The 22175-nt window shown below is 34.9% G+C and overlaps 1 protein-coding gene across 2 annotated transcripts in view; it reads left to right on the plus strand.

Annotated features, from left to right (window-relative positions):
* The window catches only part of KIF20B (kinesin family member 20B), a 74837-nt gene that overhangs the window by 32640 nt on the left and 20022 nt on the right, over positions 1-22175 (plus strand). For both annotated transcript variants that reach the window (XM_043596943.1, XM_043596944.1), the window contains exons 21-25: positions 1173-2406; positions 2742-2880; positions 10293-10412; positions 12372-12432; positions 21545-21670. In XM_043596943.1, coding sequence (XP_043452878.1) covers positions 1173-2406; positions 2742-2880; positions 10293-10412; positions 12372-12432; positions 21545-21670 — 1680 coding nt within the window. The remainder of the gene's footprint in view (positions 1-1172; positions 2407-2741; positions 2881-10292; positions 10413-12371; positions 12433-21544; positions 21671-22175) is intronic.

The raw sequence follows: 22175 nt of genomic DNA on the forward strand, positions 1-22175 counted from the left end.
TGGATAATTCCACTTTGGGACGACTTGCCCCAACTTTGTAAAAGGTTAGGAGACACTCAGATGGAAGAATTATATATTGGTTGAAGATTATTTAAAAAAAAAAATCCGTAAGAGGAAGTGGGCTAGTTTGTTGTAAAAATAGGGTAAATCTTTAAGACTCCAGAGTAGCTGGAATCCTTAGAATAAATTAAGAATCTTGAGGCAGTAAATTGGGAAAATGTAACTACAAACATAAGAAAAGCTTCAAAAATAAACTAAGCAGCTTTTAAGATAGTGAGGCTATACAGCAAGGGTAATGCCATGTTTTCCCCACCCTCTCTATGAGGCAGAGGACACAATGTGAGTTACAGATAATAAAACCTTATTCAGTGTGCTTTTAAAATTAGTCTGTATTAAAGAAAGATCTTGGGATTCCGAAATGAGATTGCACAGTTACCCAAGAGCATTTAGACAATTAGGTGAAGGAAATGAATACGGATTGTATTTGAAAAATAGAAATCTACTGATAAGGCTTGTTTTTGTATCCATACTGTCGAAACTGAGATAGGTGATGTTATTATTTCTGCTTTACATTTGAGGAAGTGGTCTTAGGGTTGGGGAGTTTATTGACAGTTATACAACTAGTGAAGAAGGGTAAGGCAATATCAGAGTTCTCAGAATTTCAACGATTTCCCCCCTAATTTTAGCTATTAAAATAAGGTACTCAGTTTTCAAGTCATTAATTCAGTAGATCTGTAATACAGTTGTACTTTAAAATTGTTCTTTAAGGTTTGGGATGTCCACCTTAAGTGTCTCATTATGTGATTTCCTTCCCTCTGTCCCATGTTATAATGATAACAAAGACTTGTAGTAGAAAATGTAGATAATATTGAAAGTTATAAAAAGAAGAGAAATAACTGGTAATCCTGCTCAGGTAGCTACCATCTATTTTGGCATGCTTCCTTTGCTAACTCTTTCTGCATTAATTTAAGGAACTATAATTTTTACATCAATGGGCTTATGTGGGTGTATGTTTTGCAACCTGTTTTTACTTTTTCACTCGATGCCCTGTTTCTGTTTCTCATTAAAAGTTTGCTTTCATATTTTTTGTATGTTTTAATATTGGCCCATAGGGTAATTTTTTGGTTTTATTAATGTTTGCTAGATTAATAACAGTTTTCTTATTTTTAAAGGACCTATCCCTGTAACTCCAACTGAAGATGAAAAGAAAAGTGAAGAAGTGCAGAAGACCATTTCAGAAGATGAGGAAGGCATTAGAATTTTACAAGAAAATAATGAAGAACTGAAAACATGTCTACTCATGGCTGAGAATGAACTTAAAAATGAAAAGGAAGAAAAAGCAGAATTAAACAAAAAGATCATTAGTTTGCAGCAGGAACTTTCTTTTTCTGAAAAGAAGAGTTTGACTTTAAATATTGAGGTCCAGCAAATTCAGTCAAATTATGATAATGCAATTTCTGAATTACATGTGCTGAGAGGTATAAATCAAGAACAGGAGGAAAAGATTGAGAAAATGTCAAAGGAAATAGAAACCGCTAGAAAAAATATCACAACTAATGTTTCACAAATAAAAGCAATGCAAGCAAAAATAGATGAACTACGAATGCTTGATTCAGTTTCTCAGATCGCAAACATAGATTTACTCAATCTCCGGGATCTGTCAAGTGGCTTTCAAGAGGATAATTTACAGAATACACAGTTACACCTTTTAGATAATGATGATTTGGTAAGTAAGCAGGTTAACGAATATCATATTCAAGAACTCGGTAGGGAAAGTTCTTTCCACTCTAGTATTGAGGCCATTTGGGAAGAGTGTAAGGAGATTGTAAAAGCCTCTTCCAAAAAAAGTCATCAGATCCAGGAATTGGAACAACAGATAGAAAAATTACAGGCAGAATTAAGAGGCTGTATGGATGAAAACAATAGGCTAAAAACAGAGGAGAGGGAGAATAAAAATCAAGGTGACCTACTGAAAGAAAAAGAAAATCTTATACAACAGCTGAAACAAGAATTGCAAGAAAAAAACATTTCTCTTGATGTTCAAGTACGGCATGTAGTTGAAGGGAAGAGAGCACTTTCAGAACTTACACAAGATGTTACTTGCTATAAGATGAAAATAAAGGAACTTAAAGCAATCTTAGAAACTCACAAAGATGAATGTAGTCGTTCAGCCAAGTTAGAACAAGAAATATTGGAAAAGGAATCTATCATCTCAAAGCTAGAGAGAAGTCTGAAGGAATTTCAAGCAAATCTTCAGGATTCTATTAAAAACACCAAAGATTTAAGTGAAAAGGAAATCAAGTTGAAAGAAGAAATCGCACAATTAACAAATAATTTGCAAGATGCAAAGCATTCACTTCAGTTAAAGGAAGAAGAAAATGAAACCCACCGGCAAAAAGCAGAAAAGTAAGATAAATGTTATTAAAATATTTAAAAATGTGCAAAGCATTTATTTTATTGGTTTTCCTATGTAGCTTTTAAATAATAGATGGGCATAACTTAATCTAATACAATATAGCATGTATGATGAGTACAGAACTTGAACTTTATTCAAATAGACCTTTGGAACCCAAAGTTATGTGCAAAAATCTGTTTATAAAATCACATGAAATCCTCTCTGAAGGACTCATTGGACATTCCAGGTTTGTGAAAATAGAGAATTTGGTAGATCGTTAGCAGTTACACATATGATCGTATGTGTCTAGTGGTGGTCACTATAGAACATGATTTGTGTTCTTTAGGTTGAAAGAGGAGCTCTCTGCAAGCGCTGCTCTTACCCAGAATCTGAAAGCAGATCTTCAGAGGAAGGAAGAAGACTATGCTGAGCTGAAAGAGAAACTGGCTGATGCGAAAAAACAGATTGAGCAAGTACAGAAAGAGGTAGGTTATTTCAAAAGTTGTATGGCCAACTTAAATAACAACGATTGTTTCCCTTCCATGGCACATTTTTTAGACACAGATTTTAGAATGAAACAGAACATTTACCAACTCCATAATTTTTCTTAAAATGCTGAGAAAACTTATTTCACAGAAGAAAATTTAGCCAGCTTCAACAAACAGGAATGTTCAACGTTAAGAAAAATATGTGGGGGAGGTTGATGGGGAAATAGGTGAAATAGGTGAGGGGGATTAAGAGTCCACTAATCATCATAAGCACGGGGTAATGTGTAGAATTGCTGAATCGCTACTTTGTACACCTGAAACTAATATAACTGTATGTTAATTATCCTGGAATTAAAATAAAAAACTTAATAAATCTCAAAAAAAGAAAAAAATGTGCCTCATATAGGATTAGAATCTTTTTTTCTTTTAAGCACTGCCAAGTTCAAGTTCCCCCAGAAGTAAAAATGAAACTTGTTTGCAGATAATATTCATAAGTGTATGCAGTATAGTTGTCACAAGTTTTTATTAGTTTAATATTAAAATAGGAAATGTAATCACTGATTGCAAGTACAAAATACACAAAAGTATATACAGTGAGAAAAAAAACTCCCTCCTTCCTAGCCATCAAGTTTCTCTCCAAGGCATCAAACGATACCAGTTACTTTCTCTTTACTTCTTCCTCTCTCTAGCCTTCTTTCTTCTCTTTCTGTAAAAAAAAAAAAAAAAAAATGAAAATATCCTATAGACACTGTTGTGAATCTTAGTTTTTTCACTTAATAGTGCATCTTGGCTGTCTTCTCATATCAGGATAATGTCAAGAATCTCCAGGGGCGCCTGGGTGGCTCAGTCAGTTGAGTGTCCGACTTCCACTCAGGTCATGATTTCATGGTTCAAGGGTTTGAGCCCCACGTTGGACTCTGTGCTGACAGCTCAGAGCCTAGAGCCTGCTTCGGATTCTGTGTCTGTCTCTCTTTCTGTCCTGCCACCCTCACACTCTGTTTCTCTCTCTCAATAGTAAATAAACATTTAAAAAAAAAAAAAGAATCTCCAAATGAACTATTTTATGACTACAAACTGTATTTGCCATTAGTTAATTGGTCCTGTATTATTAGACAATTCAGATAATTTTGTCTTCTGCTGATTGAGCTTATGCAGCAAAGTCATTTGAACATTTACAAGAAATTCTGTGATACATAAATTCCCAAAAGTAGAATTTATGATTCACTGGTTTGTGCATTTGTAATTTTGATGCATTTGTAATTCTGATACTCTCAATGCCAATTTGTAAGCCAGAGGTAATTATGAGAATAAGAGAATATTTTTTCCACCCTAATCCACAAAGTAGTATTTTATCATACTTTTTGATATTTGCTAATTTGACAGATAAAGTATGTATCTCACAGTAATTTAATTTGCATTTTTCTAATTATGAGTGAGCATGTTTTTGTTTAAAAGCCATTTATATTTTTTTCTATGAACTGTGTATTCATATCTTTGGCCTTTTAATTTGGGTTATTGATTTTTCTGTTTTTTTCAATTATTTTTGCTTTATAGGAGCTTATTACATATTTAGGAAATTAGCCTTTTTATTTATTTATTTATTTATTAAAAAAAAATTTTTTTTTCAACGTTTATTTATTTTTGGGACAGACAGAGACAGAGCATGAACGGGGGAGGGGCAGAGGGAGAGGGAGACACAGAATCGGAAACAGGCTCCAGGCTCTGAGCCATCAGCCCAGAGCCCGACGCGGGGCTCGAACTCACGGACCGCGAGATCGTGACCTGGCTGAAGTCCCACGCTTAACCGACTGAGCCACCCAGGCGCCCCGAAATTAGCCTTTTTAAAGATATGGATTGAAGACCCCTTCTCCTCATTGCTGTTTTTCTTAATAGGGTTCTTTTTTTGCCTTAGAGCAAATTTTGATTTTCATGTATTTAAATTTATTTATTTTTCTTTCATGACTTCTTGATTTTGTCTTGTACCTAGAGTTTTTCTAAAGCTGAAAGTTGTTTTTTTTTTTAATAAATGTGGTTTTCTTTGTTTTTTTTTTTAATTTTAAGCTTTTTATTTTTAAGTAATCTCTACACCCAGTGTAGGGCTTGAACCCATAACCCCAAGATTGAGAGTTGCATGCTCTCCCAACTGAGCCAGCCAGGCACCCCTAAAAGCTGAAACAATTTTTAATTTTTTTATTATTATTTTTTTAATGTGTATTTATTTTTGAGAGATACAGAGACAGTGAGAGCAGGGGAGGGGCAGAGAGAGAGGGAGACAGAGAATCTGAAGCAGGCTCCAGGCTCTGAGCTGTCAGCACAGAGCCCGACATGGGGCTCGAACTCATGAATTGTGAAATCATGACCTGAGCGGAAGTTAGGTGCTCAACTGACTGAGCCACCCAGGTGCCCCAAAGCTGAAATGGTTTTAAAGAATTATTTTTTATTATTACTTTGAGTTAGTTAAAAAGAATACTTAAATGTGTCTGGTCTGAAGAAATTGATATAGCAAATGCTTGTGGGCCCCATCCCTACTTATGCTTCCTACCTCCATAGAAGTTACTACATTGAACGTTTTGTGTTTAATCTTTCTTACCTTCTAAAAATATAATTTAAAACCATATTTATTTTTTATCTCTAAGTATATTGTATTTTTCTGAGACTTTTTATTTTTCACATCATATTTCTGAGATTCATTTATGTATATTGTAATAATCACTTTTACTGCTGTATAATACACCCTTGTGTGACCTTCTGCTATTTATTTATCCATTCTCCTATTGCCATTTAGGTTTGTTTTTTGTTTCTGTTTTTTTGCTGTAGAAGCAGCATTCCTCTTTTATACATGCCTGTGCATATACTTGTGTGAGAGTTTCTATTCCAAGGGGTGGAATTGTTGCATCAGACGATGTGAAGGGGTATTATTGCCATTTGGAATTGCATTCCTCTGATAATTAATGAAGTCCAGCATCTATTCATGTGTTTATTGGCTATTTGTCTGTTCTGGTTACTAACTACTCTGTGAAATCATTTGTTAATATTTTCTCTTAATTGTGCTTTTTTTTTTTTTAAATTAGTGTGTAGTATTTCTTTATTCTTGATTCTTTGTCAGTTAAATACGTCACAAATATCTTCTGTTTTGTCGTCTTTTGATGATTGAAGTTCTTTATTTAAAATCTTTTTTTTAATATTTATTTTTGAGAGAGAGAGAGAGAGAGGGTGAGAGAGAGAGAGACAGAGAGACAGAGAGACAGGCAGGGCACAAGTGGGGGAAGGGCAGAGAGAAAGGGAGACACAGAATCCAAAATAGGCTGCAGGCTCCAAGTTGTCAGCACAGAGCCCGACGTGGGGCTCAAACCCACAAACCGTGAGATCATAACCTGAGCCGAAGTCACACACTTAACTGTCTGAGCCTGAAGTTCTTTATTTTAATAGTTTTATTTTTTACCATTCTTTTGAAAACCAGACCACTTCATTTTTCAAATGTACTTAAAAGCCAGCATCTGTCAGTGCTCCACTTATTTCTATGATTCTTATTTTCACTCAGTTTTTATCTCTGTATTTAACTTTTTTTTTTTGCTAATTCTTCAATGCATTTAAAAAGATTAAATTTATTTTTTTTTCATCCAGTATATATATATTTTTTCAACAGAGGATTGGTTAGTTTATTCTAAACCATTTGAAATTGAAGTTCTGGAATAGTTTATTATTTAATGTAAAAAAATTCCCATAATAAGATAGCATTAATGTAAATTAAATATGAATAAAAAAGTTAGAATGGATATGAACTTTCTGATTAAGTAAGCAACAATTTTCATGACCATTAGGTCTGTCTAGTAAAGAAAAGGAAGGGGGTGGGGCGCCTGGGTGGCGCAGTCGGTTAAGCGTCCGACTTCAGCCAGGTCACGATCTCGCGGTCCGTGGGTTCGAGCCCCGCGTCGGGCTCTGGGCTGATGGCTCAGAGCCTGGAGCCTGTTTCCGATTCTGTGTCTCCCTCTCTCTCTGCCCCTCCCTCGTTCATGCTCTGTCTCTCTCTGTCCCAAAAATAAATAAACGTTGAAAAAAAAAAAGAAAAAAAAAAAAAAAGAAAAGGAAGGGGGAGTGAAGCTCTTGCTATGGACCCAGTTCCCCTCTGCACTTTTTATGGATAGAGGTTCTTTTCTTTCTCTGCCAGTTCCTTAAGCACTGTGATGCCTGGAAGCTTTGGCCTAAGTTCTGTTTCTTCATTTATAGTGATTTGTAGAGATGTGTAAATTGTATTTCTCATTGTTTCATCAGCACAATTTATAATTTATAAAGTTTTCAGAATCATCAGTATAAATAGCAGGATTCTGATTTAAGTACAAAGTTAAGAGCTAAGCTTTCATGATAATATGGGAAAATGCTTGTGTTATAATATTAAATAATAGAAAGTGAACCCAATTTTATATATAGTCAAACCTAAACAGATAAATTTGAGCTGTGCAGGTCCACTTTTTTCTTTTCTCTAGCCTTACTTTATTGTAAGAACACAGTATATAATACATATAACATACACATGTGTTCATTGACTTTATGATATTGGTAAGGCCCATGGTCAGGGTTTTGAAGAGTCAAAAGTAATATGTCGGGGCACCTAGGTGGCTCAGTCGTTAAGTGTTCGACTCCTGGTTTTGGCTCAGGTCATGATCTCACAGTTCATGAGTTCGAGCCCTGTGTCAGGTTCTGTGCTGAAAGTGTGAAGCCTGATTGGGATTTCAATCTCCCTCTCTCTCTGACTCTCCCTGGCTTGTTCTCTCTTTGCTCTCTCTCTTTTTCTCTCTCTCTCTCAAAAATTAAATAAGTAAACATAAAGAAAATTAAAAAGTAATATGTCAGTTTTTGACTGCATAGAAGATATGTATCCCTAACCTCTGTATTGTTCAAGGGTCAAGTGTATATGGTAAGATTAAATGTTTGTGAACAATCTGCATTAAAATATAGACTGCAAGGAAATATATAAAAATACTACATATTTTGATTAACTTAGGCAGTGGCATAGGTAACTCTCTTAAAGCTCTATTGTTGCATTTATTAATATCTTATAGTATGTATTCATTATAATAAGGGAAATATAACAACGTTTTTTTTTTGTTTTTTTTTTGTTTTTTTAATTTTTTTTTTAACGTTTATTTATTTTTGGGACAGAGAGAGACAGAGCATGAATGGGGGAGGGGCAGAGAGAGAGGGAGACACAGAATCGGAAACAGGCTCCAGGCTCTGAGCCATCAGCCCAGAGCCCGACGCGGGGCTCGAACTCACGGACCGCAAGATCGTGACCTGGCTGAAGCCGGACGCTTAACCGACTGCGCCACCCAGGCGCCCCTATAACAACGTTTTTAATCAGTGGAAGGAAAATATAAATCATACCACCATAGGTAAAATGTAAAAACCTATGGAGTTTCATATAAGTATATACAGAAAATTTCGAAGTTACGTGACAAATATTTTAATGGTAGATTAGATAAGGAATGTTAGACAGTAAAGATGACCTAAACTATAATTAGATAATAGGAAAATTCTTAGATCAGTAAGCTAAAACCAATGTGGTATAATTTGGAAAAGCATTTGTTCGTTACTCAGAAGATTTGGATCCTTCGTTTTCTAGACACATAACTTCCTGGTTTAAGGTACTATTTCTGAGCACCATGATTATCAGTAAACATTCTCAAGGATGGTATAATTAACTTCTATTCACATGGAACCAGCTACTTAAATAATAGCTCATTTTTCCAATTAAATAATAGCTCCTTTTTCTAATTAAAAACTTAATTGTATATATTATTTGGAAATATTTCTTAACATTTCTCATTTCTCTCTTCCATTTAAACATGACCACTCTTGCCAGTCCATCTATGTTTTTTTAGATCTTTGTGTATGCATTTGACTTAATATATGTATGTAACTGCTGTGTATGCTTGTATGTGTCTATTTTTATAAATGGAATCATGTATATATATATATTGCTTTTTAACTCTAGTTTTGAGATTTTTTTTCACACCACTATTTACAAGGGTATCTCTTTTTATGTTTTATTGTATAGATGACCACTGTTACCCTAATGATGGTTATTAAGGGTATTTTTTCTTTTTCAAAATAATATGTAGTGTCAATGTAAATAATAATAATGACAACAACAATAATAGCTTACTCTGGGTCAGTTATTCTGAGTTTACATATAACATCTCATTTAATTCTCAGACATATTAGGGGTAGGCATTGTTTTTAACTTCCATTTAATGGATAAGGAAACATGTACTGAGAGATCTAACTTGTCCAAGTTCACTTAGCTAACAAATGATAGAGCCAGGATGGAAACTAAGGTGGTCCTTATGTGCATATTGGTGCAGCACACAGTCTTTATTTCTTGTTGGCTGATAGTTTATGGCTGTAAAATTGGTAAGGATGGTTTTATTACTCTAAGTCCCATATTTTTTAAACAAAATAAAAATAATATTAATGTATGATTATAAAGGTAATATGTATCTATTGTGTAGTAAATTTGGAACATTCAGAAAGCCTAAAAAGAAATGTAAAAATTCCCTGAAACCAAACCACTCAGAGCTACTATTATGGTATTTCCATGCTTTTTATGAAGGGGAGCTTTTTTCAGTTTATAGCCTTCATTTTATGAGATCTCTAGGATTGGTAGAGAATTGTAGAATTATGTTACCAGTAATCAATCAGTTGACCTTCACTTGCGTGGATAACTTTTGATCTTTTTTTAAAAAATTTTTTTCCAACGTGTTTATTTATTTTTGGGACAGAGAGAGACAGAGCATGAACGGGGGAGGGGTAGAGAGAGAGGGAGACACAGAATTGGAAACAGGCTCCAGGCTCTGAGCCATCAGCCCAGAGCCTGACGCGGGGCTCGAACTCACGGACCGCGAGATCGTGACCTGGCTGAAGTCGGACGCTTAACCGACTGCGCCACCCAGGCGCCCCGGATAACTTTTGATCTTATGATTGTTCCATTTTCATCCTCTGTGGGCCATTGTTAGCTTTTAAAGTATTTCTTGTATTACTGATCCCATTACTCAGTAAACCTTGGAAACCTGAGCCAGTATTTTCCTCATAGAGTATCTCTATTGATTTTTCTGTGATAATGATTTTGCTGTTGCAAGGTGCTATGTTGATTCTTTTTTAGAGCACTTAGAGAATTTGAAATTCTTAAAATATTATAAGAAGAAAGTGATCTTTTCATATGCACTCTCCTTTAGTGTATTAAGACATTTTCTATAATTTGAAGCCATATCATAGTATGTTAGACTCTGTAATTTTTCTAATGGGTTTTAAAGGATATGAATCTTTGAACCAGTGGCCATGAATTTTAAACAACAAAAAGCAGTTAGTATTATAAAAAACATTTAATTTGTTTTATAAACATTACTTTGTAGGTATCTGTAATGCGTGATGAGGAGAAATTGCTGAGAATGAAAATCAATGAACTGGAGAAAAAGAAAAACCAGTGTTCTCAGGAAATAGATATGAAACAGCGAACCATTCAGCAACTCAAGGTAACAGTTTTGTTTTTAAAATAGTTTAAGTAGATTTTGTTGGTGTATTTTAGTATCTACTTAAATGTATCCATTCTTACAACAAATTCTCTTTTGGCTATTTCTGGAATCTAAAATTTTTTTTAATTACTTAAAATTAAGTATGGCCATAGTGATTTGCTTCTAATGAATAGAGTACGGAAAGGAAAAGGTAGTATCTTTACAGTAGAGAAACCTGGCAGGTAGCACCTTAACCAGGTGTTCAAGAATAGCGTCACCAGTAGTAAGTCATGTTGAGACCATGTGCTTCCCGATAGGATGTGTCCAGAAGGGCAGGGCCATCTCATGTGGTATTTTACCCCCAAATCCATAATCTCAGTTTAATTAGGAGAAAACATCAGACAAACCCAAACTGAGGATGTTCTACAAAATACCCGACCAGTAAAAAGTGTCAAGGTTATTAAAGAAAAAGATTACCAAGGAATTCTCACAGAATAGAGGAGACTAAGGGGAAATGATTGCTAAATGCAATCTTCGATCCTGTATGGGATCCTAGAAGAGAAAAAGGATGTCACTGGAGAAACTGGTGAAATCCAAATAAAGTCTGTAGTGTTCATTAGCATTATTGCATCAGTGCTAATTTCTTTTTTCATACAAAGATGATTTTTTCCATATTTTAAATAATAGAGAATGGAGACTCAACTGCTCATTCTTCTGTCCAGTGTTTTGCAATTTTTAAATAAATGTACTTTGATAATGTAAGAGTTAACATTAGGGGAAGCTACATGGAGGTTATACAGGAGATCTCTTCTATCTTTGCAACTCTTTTGTGAATCTAAAATCATTTCAAAATAAAAAGTAAAAAGAAAGTGAAGCTCATGATCTAAAAAAAATATTTTTCAAAAGGACACTTAAAAAGCAAAATCCCTTTATAAGTGATTATATTTTGCTTGACATCAATTAAGTAGATTGGGCAACAATAAAAAGAATGGATTTGTTGTATTCTTTGCATGTTTGCTTTTAAATGAAGCAAACCAATGAATATTCAGATATAAACACATGATTTAAATTTTTTTTAATGTTTATTTCTTGAAAGAGAGAGAGAGAGAGAGAGTGAAACAGGGCGTGAGCAGGGGGAGGGGCAGAGAGAGAGAGAGGGAGACACAGAATCTGACGCAGGCTCTAGGCTCTGAGCTGTCAGCACAGAGCCCGACGCGAGGCTGGAACTCACAAACGATGTCATGACCTGAGCCGAAGTCAGATGCTCAACTGACTGAGCCACCCAGGTGCCCCAACACATGATTTAATTTTTAACTGAATGTAATCCTAATAAAGCAGCCTGTACTTTCATAATAGGATTCAGAGATTTCCAGGTTCTGTAATGATTCATTGTAAAATTTATAAAGTAAGGAGATAGTGTTGACACTGAATGAGACAGGGAATGAAGGATTACCAGGTAGGTTAAAACTAGAATTGGAAGATTTCCAGTGTCCATAATTTAGTCTTGCCTTTGTGGCTTCTGTTATTTTTTTCAAACTTCCCAGCTACTTTCTATGTAGAGGGTTTGGAGGACCCTATTTTTTCAGCTTTTTAAGTTTATTGATAGGGAACTTTTTTTTATGGTTTTCCTTGTTCCTTCTATTGTTAAATGTATAGTGAGCCTCCATATCCTCATTTCTACTTTTGTGGTGTATAAGAGAAACCTGGTAGCTTAAAATATTGAGTAAATAAAATGACTGGGCAGTAACTTTGAGGTAGATTAAAGGTATCAAGTTGTTTTTGTTTTTGTTTTTCTTATTACTACTCTCACCCTGCCCTTTTCTCCAAGGTGAAAAAACTTGGAAGTTTGAGACTAGTAATCAGCCTTGTAGGAGAGAGATTTCAAACCTAACATTGAACCTTATTTTTAAATCCCAATATTAAATATTGGTGTGCATTTTAGTTACATTTGCATTTAATTCCTGTTGTTTCATTTTGCAGGAGCAGTTAAATAATCAGAATGTGAAAGAAGCTATACAACAGTATGAGAGAGTATGCAAAGGTCAGGAGCAAATCTCTATTTCCGGTACTAAAATAACTGCATAACAATTGATTTAGCATTTTCCTCTGAAAATTATAAAGTAAGGTCAACATAAGATGTAACTGTATCAAAAGAGAAAAGCATTGATTTTTTTTTTTTTTTTTTTTTTTAGTTTATTTATTTGTTTTGAGAGAGACAGAGCACAAGCAGGAGAGGGGCAGAGAGAGAAAGGGAGAGAGAATCCCAAGCAGTCTCTGTGCAGTCAGCACAGCGCCTGATGCAGGGCTCGAATTCACGATACCATGAGATCATGACCTGCGCCAAAATCAAGAGTCCCAGACGCTTAACCAGCTGAGCCACCCAGGCGCCACAGAAAAGCATTGATCCTAATAAGTAACTTGTCAACGTAAAGTTTATTCTTAGAAAAATAAAACATTAAAAAATGCTCAGTTAAAGGAATATTGATTTCTAGATAATGGCCGCCATTTTCTGAAAAACAAAGTCGGTTACATAGGTCACAATGAATGGAATAGATTTCTAGCAAAATCATGTAAGAATATATGTCAAGTAAAACATCTTTAAAATTAAAATATTTTTAAAAAGTTTTTAAAAACCATGAAGTACTTCAGCTTCACATCTTATGTGCTGAATTGTGCTTTTTTTACTCAAATTTTACTTTTAAATTTGAAATGTAAAATTACCTTTGTAGATGATCCATCTTTCTATTTGTGATATTATGTGCATTCCTCTACTGCCCGTCACTCATCCCTCAATCTCTTAGTTGTGTGGTTAGTAGAGCTGGGATTTGAACGTAGGTCTGTTTCATTCTTAAGTTTCAGATTCTCTTCACTAATTCATGCTATTTGTATTTGGCCGACTAAAAAGAAGGGGTAGGTCAACCAGATTATTTGTTTAGATGATTTGGACATTTGTGGGATTAACTAGGATCAAATATTTGAGTGTGTGTATGCATAAATATACTGTGTATCTATCTGCACACTGTCCTATTTTCTCCTGCCTGCCTTTTTAGGCTTTTGTCCCTTAACATTTCTTATTTCTATAATGCTTTTAGGGATTTTCTTTACTTTGACTCTTTTGTTATTGTTGATAAATGTGAATAGATCTTAGCTATTCTGAAAAAGCATGCCCTTGGACCAGGATATAGTTTCTATCATATTTTAATTTTTCCTCTCGTTGCACAGTATTGAGAACTGTGGCATAGGCCCATTTTGACAACTTTAATCTGACTTCCATGCTCTTGAAACTTGCTCCCAAGTCACTTATAACCTACGTATTTTCAAATCTATTAGCTTTTTGCAATCCCTCCTTTCCTTTGTCCTTTCTTTTATTTTGACATAATTATTCACTCTTCTCCTTTTCCTCCTTTTCATTTTTTATGTACCATTTATTGTGTGTGAGTATATTTTTTTCTAAATAAGATGGTAAATATGTAGCTTCCGCCCTTTTGAGACTTGTCTCAGCTGTTGTGATATGTTCTGTACCAGTTGCTGACTGTGTCTCAGAATGAGCCTCAGCCACTGTGGCAACTTTCCTAACGAAGGCCTCATCCTCTTTGTTCCTTTTGTTTTCTCACTTGAGAGTTCATTCACTCCTGTGATTTCATTCCCCAACAAACACAAAGGGCATTTTCACTTTGGCTTCTATATGTCCATTTAAACACTGAGTGCGATTTACTTAGCTATCTTAGTATAAAATTCTTGTTTTAAAAATTGAGCTATAATACCTAATAATTACCTTTTAAAAGTGTAATGCTGAATGCATTTTAGTAAATTCACAGGGTTGTACAATCACTATCATTATCTAATTCCAGAACATTTTCATCACCCAAAAAAGAAACCCTATACCCATTAGCTGTCAATCCTCAGTCCCTGTCATCTACTAACATACTTTCTGTCTCTGGCTTTGCCTGTTGCAGACATTTCATGAAATGGATGCATACAATATGTGGCCTTTTGTGTCTCACTTCTTTCCCTTAGCATGTTTTCAAGTTTCATCCATACTGTAGCATGTATCAGTACTATATTCCTTTTTATGGCTGAATAATATTCCATCATAACAAATATACCACATTTTATTTATATATCCGTTGATGGACACGGGTTATTTTTACTTTTTGGCTTTTATGACTATTTGTGTATAAATTTTGGGGTGGACATATGTTTTCAGTTCTCTTGGAGATATATATCCAGGAGTGGAACTACTGGGTCATACGATGATAGCTCTGTAATTTTTTGAGGAACTATGAAATTTTCCCTCAATGGCTATACCATTTTACATTCTTACCAACAGTGAATGAAAGCTCTCCAAATGGTTACCAGAATTTGTTATTTTTGATTTAAAAATTTATAGTATTAGTTTCCTAGGGCTGTTCTAACAAAGTATCACAAACTTGGTGCTTAAGACAATGGAAGTTTCTTTTCTCACGGCCCTGAAAGCAAGAAATCTGAAGGTATTGATAGGGATATGCTTCTTTTGAAGGTTCTGGGGAAGAATCTTTCCTTGTCTCTTCTGATTTCTAATGCTTGATGGCAGTCCTTTGTGTTCATTGGCTTATGGCAGCATAACTTCAATCTGTCTCTGTTTTAACATGGCCATCTTTCTGGTTTTTGGTTTTTTTTTTTAGTTTTTTTAATGTTTTACTTTTTTTTTTTTTTTCAACGTTTATTTATTTTTGGGACAGAGAGAGACAGAGCATGAACGGGAGAGGGGCAGAGAGAGAGAGGGAGACACAGAATCGGAAGCAGGCTCCAGGCTCTGAGCCATCAGCCCAGAGCCCGACGCGGGGCTCGAACTCACGGACCGTGAGATCGTGACCTGGCTGAAGTCGGACGCTTAACCGACTGCGCCACCCAGGCGCCCCTGTTTTACTTATTTTTAAGACAGAGTATGAGTGGGGATGGGGCAGAGAGAAAGGGAGACACAGAATCTGAAGCAGGTTCCAGGCTCTGAGCTGTCAGCACAGAGTCCGACACGGAGCTCGAACTCACAAACTGTGAGATCATGACCTGAGCCCAAGTAGGACGCTCCACTGACTGACCCATCCGGGTGCACCCTTTTTTTTTTTTTTTTTTTTTAAATTTTTTAATGCTTAACTTATTTTTAAGACAGAGAGAGAGCGTGATGAGTGGGGATAGGGAACATGGCCATCTTTCTTATTGGTGTGTCTGTATTGGTGTCTTCTCCCTATGTGTCTCTGTCCAAATTACCCTCTTCTTAAAAGAAGACCAGTCATATTGGATTTAGGGCCCACTCTAATCTAGTTTACCTTATTCTTAACTTGCTTATATCTGCAACTACTCTATTTTCAAATAAGGTCCTATTCATCGTAGGTGGCCATGAATTTTGTGGGGGGGGACACTAACCTAACATGCAGGTAGGTATAAAGTATTATGTCATTGTGATTTTGATTTGCATTTCCCTAATGACTATTGGTATTGAGCATCTTGTCTTGTGCTATAGGCCACTTGTATATCTTTGGAGAAATTGAAGTCCTTTGCCCATGTTTCATTTGGGTTATTTGTCTTTTTATTATGGTGTTGTAAGACTTCTTTATATATTCTGGATACATGACTTATCAGATAGATTTGCAAATGTTTTCTCCCATTCTGTGGGTTGTTTTTCACTCCCTTGATTGTGTCCTTTGATGCATAAAAGTTTTGGAGGAAGTCCCATTTATCTGTTTTGACTGATTGTATTTTAGGTATCATGTCTAAGAAACTGTTGCTTAATCCAAAGTCATCTGTGTTTTCTTCTAAGAGTTTTAAGCTTTTAGCTCTTATATTTAGATTTTTGATTCATTTTGAGTTAATCTACTTGAGTTATAGTTTTGTATATGGTGTAAGGTAGGGGTGTCTAACTTAATTTTACATATGAAGATTCAGTTGTCCCAGAACCAATTTTTGGAAAGACTCTTCTTTCCCCCACTGCATTGTCTTTGCACCTTTGTTGAAAATCAGTTGATCATCAATGTAAGGGTTTATTTCTGGACTTTCAATGCCATTGTTATTGAAAGTTTTGTTATTATAGTTTTACAGTAAGTTCTGAAATTAGGAAGTGTTATTTTGGCTATTTTGGGTTCATTGCATTTGCGCATGAATTTTAGAATCAGCTTGTCATTTTCTGCAAACAAGCCAGCTAGAATTTTAATGGAAATTGTGTTATATCTTGAGGATCTGTTTGGGGAAATTGTCAACCAAATGTGGAACATCTTTTCATTTAGCTAGGCCTTCTATAATTCCTTTCAGTGATATTTTTTATTTTTTAGTGTATACATTTTGCACATCTTTTGTTAATTCATTTCTAACTGTTTTATTCTTTGTAATGCTATTGAAAATGGAATTGTTTCCTTAATACCATTTTTTGGATTGTTAATTGCTAGTATATAGAAACACAATAGATTTAATTATATTTATCTTGTATCTTGTAAACTTGCTGAACTACTTTATGAACTCTAATAGGGTTTTCTTTCTTTCTGTCTCTTCTTATGTACAGTATCATGTCATCTGCAAATAAAGGTGGTTTTACTTCTTTGTTTTCATTCTTTTTGACTTTTATTTCTTGTTCTTGTTTAAGTGCTCTGGCTAAAACCTCCAGAACAGTGTTAAATAAAAGTGATGAGCGTGGACATTTTTGTCTTATTCCTGATTGTAGGGAGAAAGTTTTCATTCTTTAACCACTATGTATAATGTTAGGTGTTGGGTTTTTGTAGATGCTTTTTATCAGGTTGTGGAAGTTTGTTCCCTTCTTTCTGTTCCTAGTTCATAGGGTGTTTTTATGATTAAAATGTGTTGAATTTTGTCAAATGTCTTTTTCTGCATCCCATCGAGACAATTGTATGGTTTTATTCTTAATTAATTAGGTGTATTGCATTGATTGGTTTTCATATGTTGAACTAAACTTGCATGCCTGGGATAAATCCCACTTGGTCATGGTGTATAATGCTTTTTATATGTTGCTGGGCTTAGTTTGCTGTACTCTGTTGAGGTTTTGCAACTATTTTCATATGGGATATTGGTCTACAATTTTCTTTTCCTATGCTGAAGTTTTTGAAGTCTTATTAAATTCTGAATGTGAATGTCTGTGCTCAAACTGCTTTAACTTTCTGGATCTCTGTTACTGATGTCTACGATTTCCATTGTTTAGACCAGGGATTAGGAAATGGAAGTCTTCTGACCAAATCCAGTTTACTGCCTAATTTTTTAAGTAGTTTTGGAACATAGCAACACATTCTCTTGTATTGTCTGGCTGCTTTTATATTACAGCGGCAGAGGTAAATAGTTGTTATAGTCCCTTAAAATAATTGTTATCTGACCCTTTGCAGAAAATGTTTGACTATCTTTGCTTTTAGACTTTAAATAATATTGTCTTCCCACACCCTCAGAAGTAGTACCTAAGTTACTTTACTTCTTTTTACTCCTCATATTTGTCCTAGCTCGTTGCCAGGTTTTATGTCAAACTCACTCGTATAGCAACACAGCTAGATTCGATTTTTCTAAAACTCTTCTTTCATTGTCATTTTCCTATTAAAAATTTTCAATCCTTTCATATTGCCTACACAAACTTTTACCCTCTAGCTAGGGATTTTAGTCTACCTTTTTCTAGCCTAATATAACTTTACTGCTCTATCCAGACTAATTTGTTTTGTTCTCTTATTGTGACCTGCTCTATTTGCCTCTATTCCTGTGATAAAGAAGGCAAATACAAGACCACACATTTCCTTTGGAAATATATGATCTCAAGAAAAATACCCCAGAAGAAATCACTAACTAAAACAATAAGTCTCTACATATTTGGGAAGTTTTGAGAAATTTTTCCATATAATCACACACAGATCTTACTTTACCTTCCCCCCCCCCCCTTTTTAACTTTGTAATTTTATTTTATTTGAGAGAGAGAAAGATTGGGGGAAAGGGGCAGAGAGAGAAAGAGAGAGAATCCCAAGCAGGCTCCAATGCTCATCCCATGACCCTGGGATCACTACCTGAGCCAAAACCAAGAGTCGGACATTCAACTGACTGAGCCACCCAGGTGCCCCTTAACCTTTATTTTAAAAGGCTAAATAGTATTACATTTTATTGATATTGATATATCATACTGTATTTAATATGACCTTTTTTTTATGTTCATTTTTGAGAGAGAGAGAGTGGGGGAGGGGCAGAGAGAGAGGGAGACACAGAATCTAAAGCAGGCTCCAAGCTGCTGTCTGAGCTGTCAGCACAGAGTCTGACATCGGGCTCGAACCCACGAATGGTTAGATCATGACCTGAGGCGAAGTTGGACGCCCAACCAACTGAGCCACCTAGGCGGCACCCCCCCCCCTTTTTTAATGGGAAAAGAAAATTTTATTCCCTTGAAAGAAAGCCTTAAGTAATGTAATAAAATTTATTAGGATAGAGGAGATAAAACTGATTTTAATATACACTGTTGCAAGGAGCGGAGTCCTTCATTTGCCTGAAGATATGGTGTTGATCCTAAATGAAACATAATGTCAAAATCTAGTAGAGAATATTATATGCTAATTTAAGGTACAATTTCAATTGCTTATAAAGTAGGAATCATTATTCCTATTTTTCTCAAATTTTAATTAAGAAATAAACATTTGTGAAGGAATCAGAAAGTAAAGATCACCTGAATACCCTTTATTAGATTCACTGTTTTTAAATATTTTGTCACATTTGCATCTGTCTCTGGCTCTTGTCTCTTTCTCTAATATGCATGTATAAAACTGAGCAACTTGAAAGATACTTGCAGGCATCAATGATACTTTACGCTTAAATACTTTATCATGAAATTCATAAGGTAAGGAATCATCTTACCTAAGTACAGTATCATACTTAAGAAAATTAACAACACATTTATAATCTAGTGTCCAGTAATATGAACTCTTTTGATGAAAAAAATACTTTTGGTTATTTCAGACATTGTTTTTTTGTTATTATAGACATTACCATGAATAAATTTGTACAAAAGTGTGGATACATGTAAATATATTTGTAAGGAAAAGTCTCAGCAGTGTAATTGTTGGCCCAAATGATGAGTATTTGAAATTTTGATAAATATTGCTAAATTGCTCCCTAAAGTGATTAAACTAGTTTATATTCACAGTAAAATAGTGTATAGAATGCCCGTTTCCCCACATTTTGCCAGTATCAGGTGTTACCAAACTTCGGACTTTTGCCAGTGTGATATGTGAAACTGGTGTCCTGTGGTTTCATGCTTCTGTAGTTGGTCCGTGTACATCTGGTATATATTCTGAAATAAATTTTAACTATCAGTAAGTGAGTATTTCTAGTCTGGAGTCTTTGATGGCATTTATATTTATTTCTCTCCCTGGCCTCATGTACGTGATGGCCCTTTTTTCTACTTCCTACTTGTTCACAAATGTTATGTTGAAGCCTTTATTCTTTGAAGCCTTCCTAGGACACCATAGCTCTAGTGACGCTCTCCCCTCAATGCTTAATGCTTGGTTGCTGGCTTATTTGACAGTCATTTATTTAGCGGTGGCAGCTCACGGCTATCTTTAGATAGCAGTGAAGAGATAGCTGTCTCCTAGCTGTCCTCATGCTGCTTTATTTCATTTTATTAGTTGTGTATTTCTGGATTGCTTCCTGAAATGAAGTGTATATTATTGGAGGTAGTGACTGATAAAATAATTCTTTCTTTTTTTAACTGCACCTACCTTTCAAATAATAATAGTCATTAGTGAAATTGTCATTGGTGTCCTGGGACGTTCCTAATTGGTAACTAGATACTTAAACCTTTTTCTTTCTAGCCTTCTAGTTTAGAGTAAAATCTAGGGTGGAAGAGAGAAGGGGTTCTTTGAATAAACTTTTAATTAATTAATTGTATAATCTGAATATATTTGCAAATCATACTTTTTAAAAGAAAGAGTTTAGATAATAATACTAAGACTCCTTTTGATCCTAGGAGGAATTCTGTTTTATTAGCACTCCTGGCAGCTTACATAAATGGACAGAAATACTAAAAATTACTCATATAATGTTTTCTTAGTGTTTTGTCTTTATTTTCTTAATTGCTTTATGTGCACTTTGAGAAGGCCTTTTGAGATTTTTGTCATTTTTAATGTTCAGTGACCTGAGGTTGAACTGTATGCATCTAGAGGTTTATTAACTCTGGCGTCAGTAATAGTTTTGGTAAGTTTTGTAGTAGTGCCCTGCTACAAATGTGGCCGTCACCAGAGGCCACGTTTTCCTTTTTCCCTCTTTCTGGCAGGCAGCATTAAAATAGAATTGTTTATGTCATTATTGTCATTTTTTAAGGGCCAGAAACAATTTTGGTAAGGCTAATAGCACAGTCATTCCTGAAGAGCTGGTTTTTTTTGTTTTTTTTTTTGTTTTTTTTTTAATTTTTTTTTTCAACGTTTATTTATTTTGGGGACAGAGAGAGACAGAGCATGAACGGGGGAGGGGCAGAGGTAGAGGGAGACACAGAATCGGAAACAGGCTCCAGGCTCTGAGCCATCAGCCCAGAGCCTGACGCGGGGCTCGAACTCCCGGACCACAAGATCGTGACCTGGCTGAACTCGGACGCTTAACCGACTGCGCCACCCAGGTGCCCCTGAAGAGCTGTTTTTTTTAAAAATACTAGAAGTAAATATTTGGCTTTGGCAATTTTTGTAGAAAAAAATAATTACTTGAGATCTAAAAAAAAAAAAAAAAGTCAAATTGGGATTGAGCCCTTTCTGTTTTTAGGGGGTAAATGTTTTACTTTTGGTTTGAGAATATTATACTGAAAATGAATGTTTTGCAAATAATGGTTTTTCTAAGCCCCGAGATTTGTGTTTATTAGTACCAATAGTTTGATATTATAAAAAATTGTTAATTTTATCTGAAAAGAGTTTCTTTTCCATCCATCCATTCTTGGAATCATTCAAGTATCTATCTGTATGTCAGATACCTATTTAGTGCTTCATATCTGCCAGTACTGTTCTAGGCATTGAGGTACAGCAGTGAACAAGACAAAGCTTTTATGTGGAACTCAGATTCTATTATAGTTAATAAAAGTGTATTTTAATTTTAGAAGAACTCAAGAAAAATTGGATAGCTAGATGTACATGTTAGTAGTTTCTAAAATGTTCTCCTCAAATTTTTAGATCTAAATGTTAAAGAGAAAATAATTGAGGACATGCGAATGACATTGGAAGAACAGGAACAAACTCAGGCAGAACAAGATCAAGTGCTCGAGGTGAAGTTAGAGGAAGCCGAAAGACTGGCCACAGGTAAAACATGGTTGCTTAAATATCTCAAGGTCTGTATTTTCTTCTCTGTATTTTCCTAGATTTCTTTCCCTTTTAGAAGGAGTTGAGTATAATAAAAGTATTGGCGTGTTTTCCTAATGTCCTATCACTTGCTGTTTTCCATTGTGGTGAAAATTGTTTTGTCTAAGTAAAATTATATGTAGTAAAGAAGGAATAAGGACACTTTCATAATAACTGGATGATAGCTTGTAATGTTTCCCAGACGTAAGAATAAATTTCTCAATCGAGTTTCACCTCTGTCCAGCTTTTTAGTATCATCTTATATGTTTATGTCAGTAAATACCCTGATTCTATCCTTCAGAATACCATCACGGTTTATTTTATTTTTTATTTTTGAGAAGTTTCCTACATAATTAAGGTTAAGATGTATTTAACACTGTATACTCTGAACACTATTCAGTGGGTTCTTGAGAGGTCCTTGTACTTTCTCTTCTCTAAGAATTTGGATTTGGTAAGAACTCTTAAA

This window comes from Prionailurus bengalensis, chromosome D2 (assembly GCF_016509475.1).
Source record: "Prionailurus bengalensis isolate Pbe53 chromosome D2, Fcat_Pben_1.1_paternal_pri, whole genome shotgun sequence".
In the NCBI taxonomy this organism is placed as follows: Eukaryota; Metazoa; Chordata; class Mammalia; order Carnivora; family Felidae; genus Prionailurus; species Prionailurus bengalensis.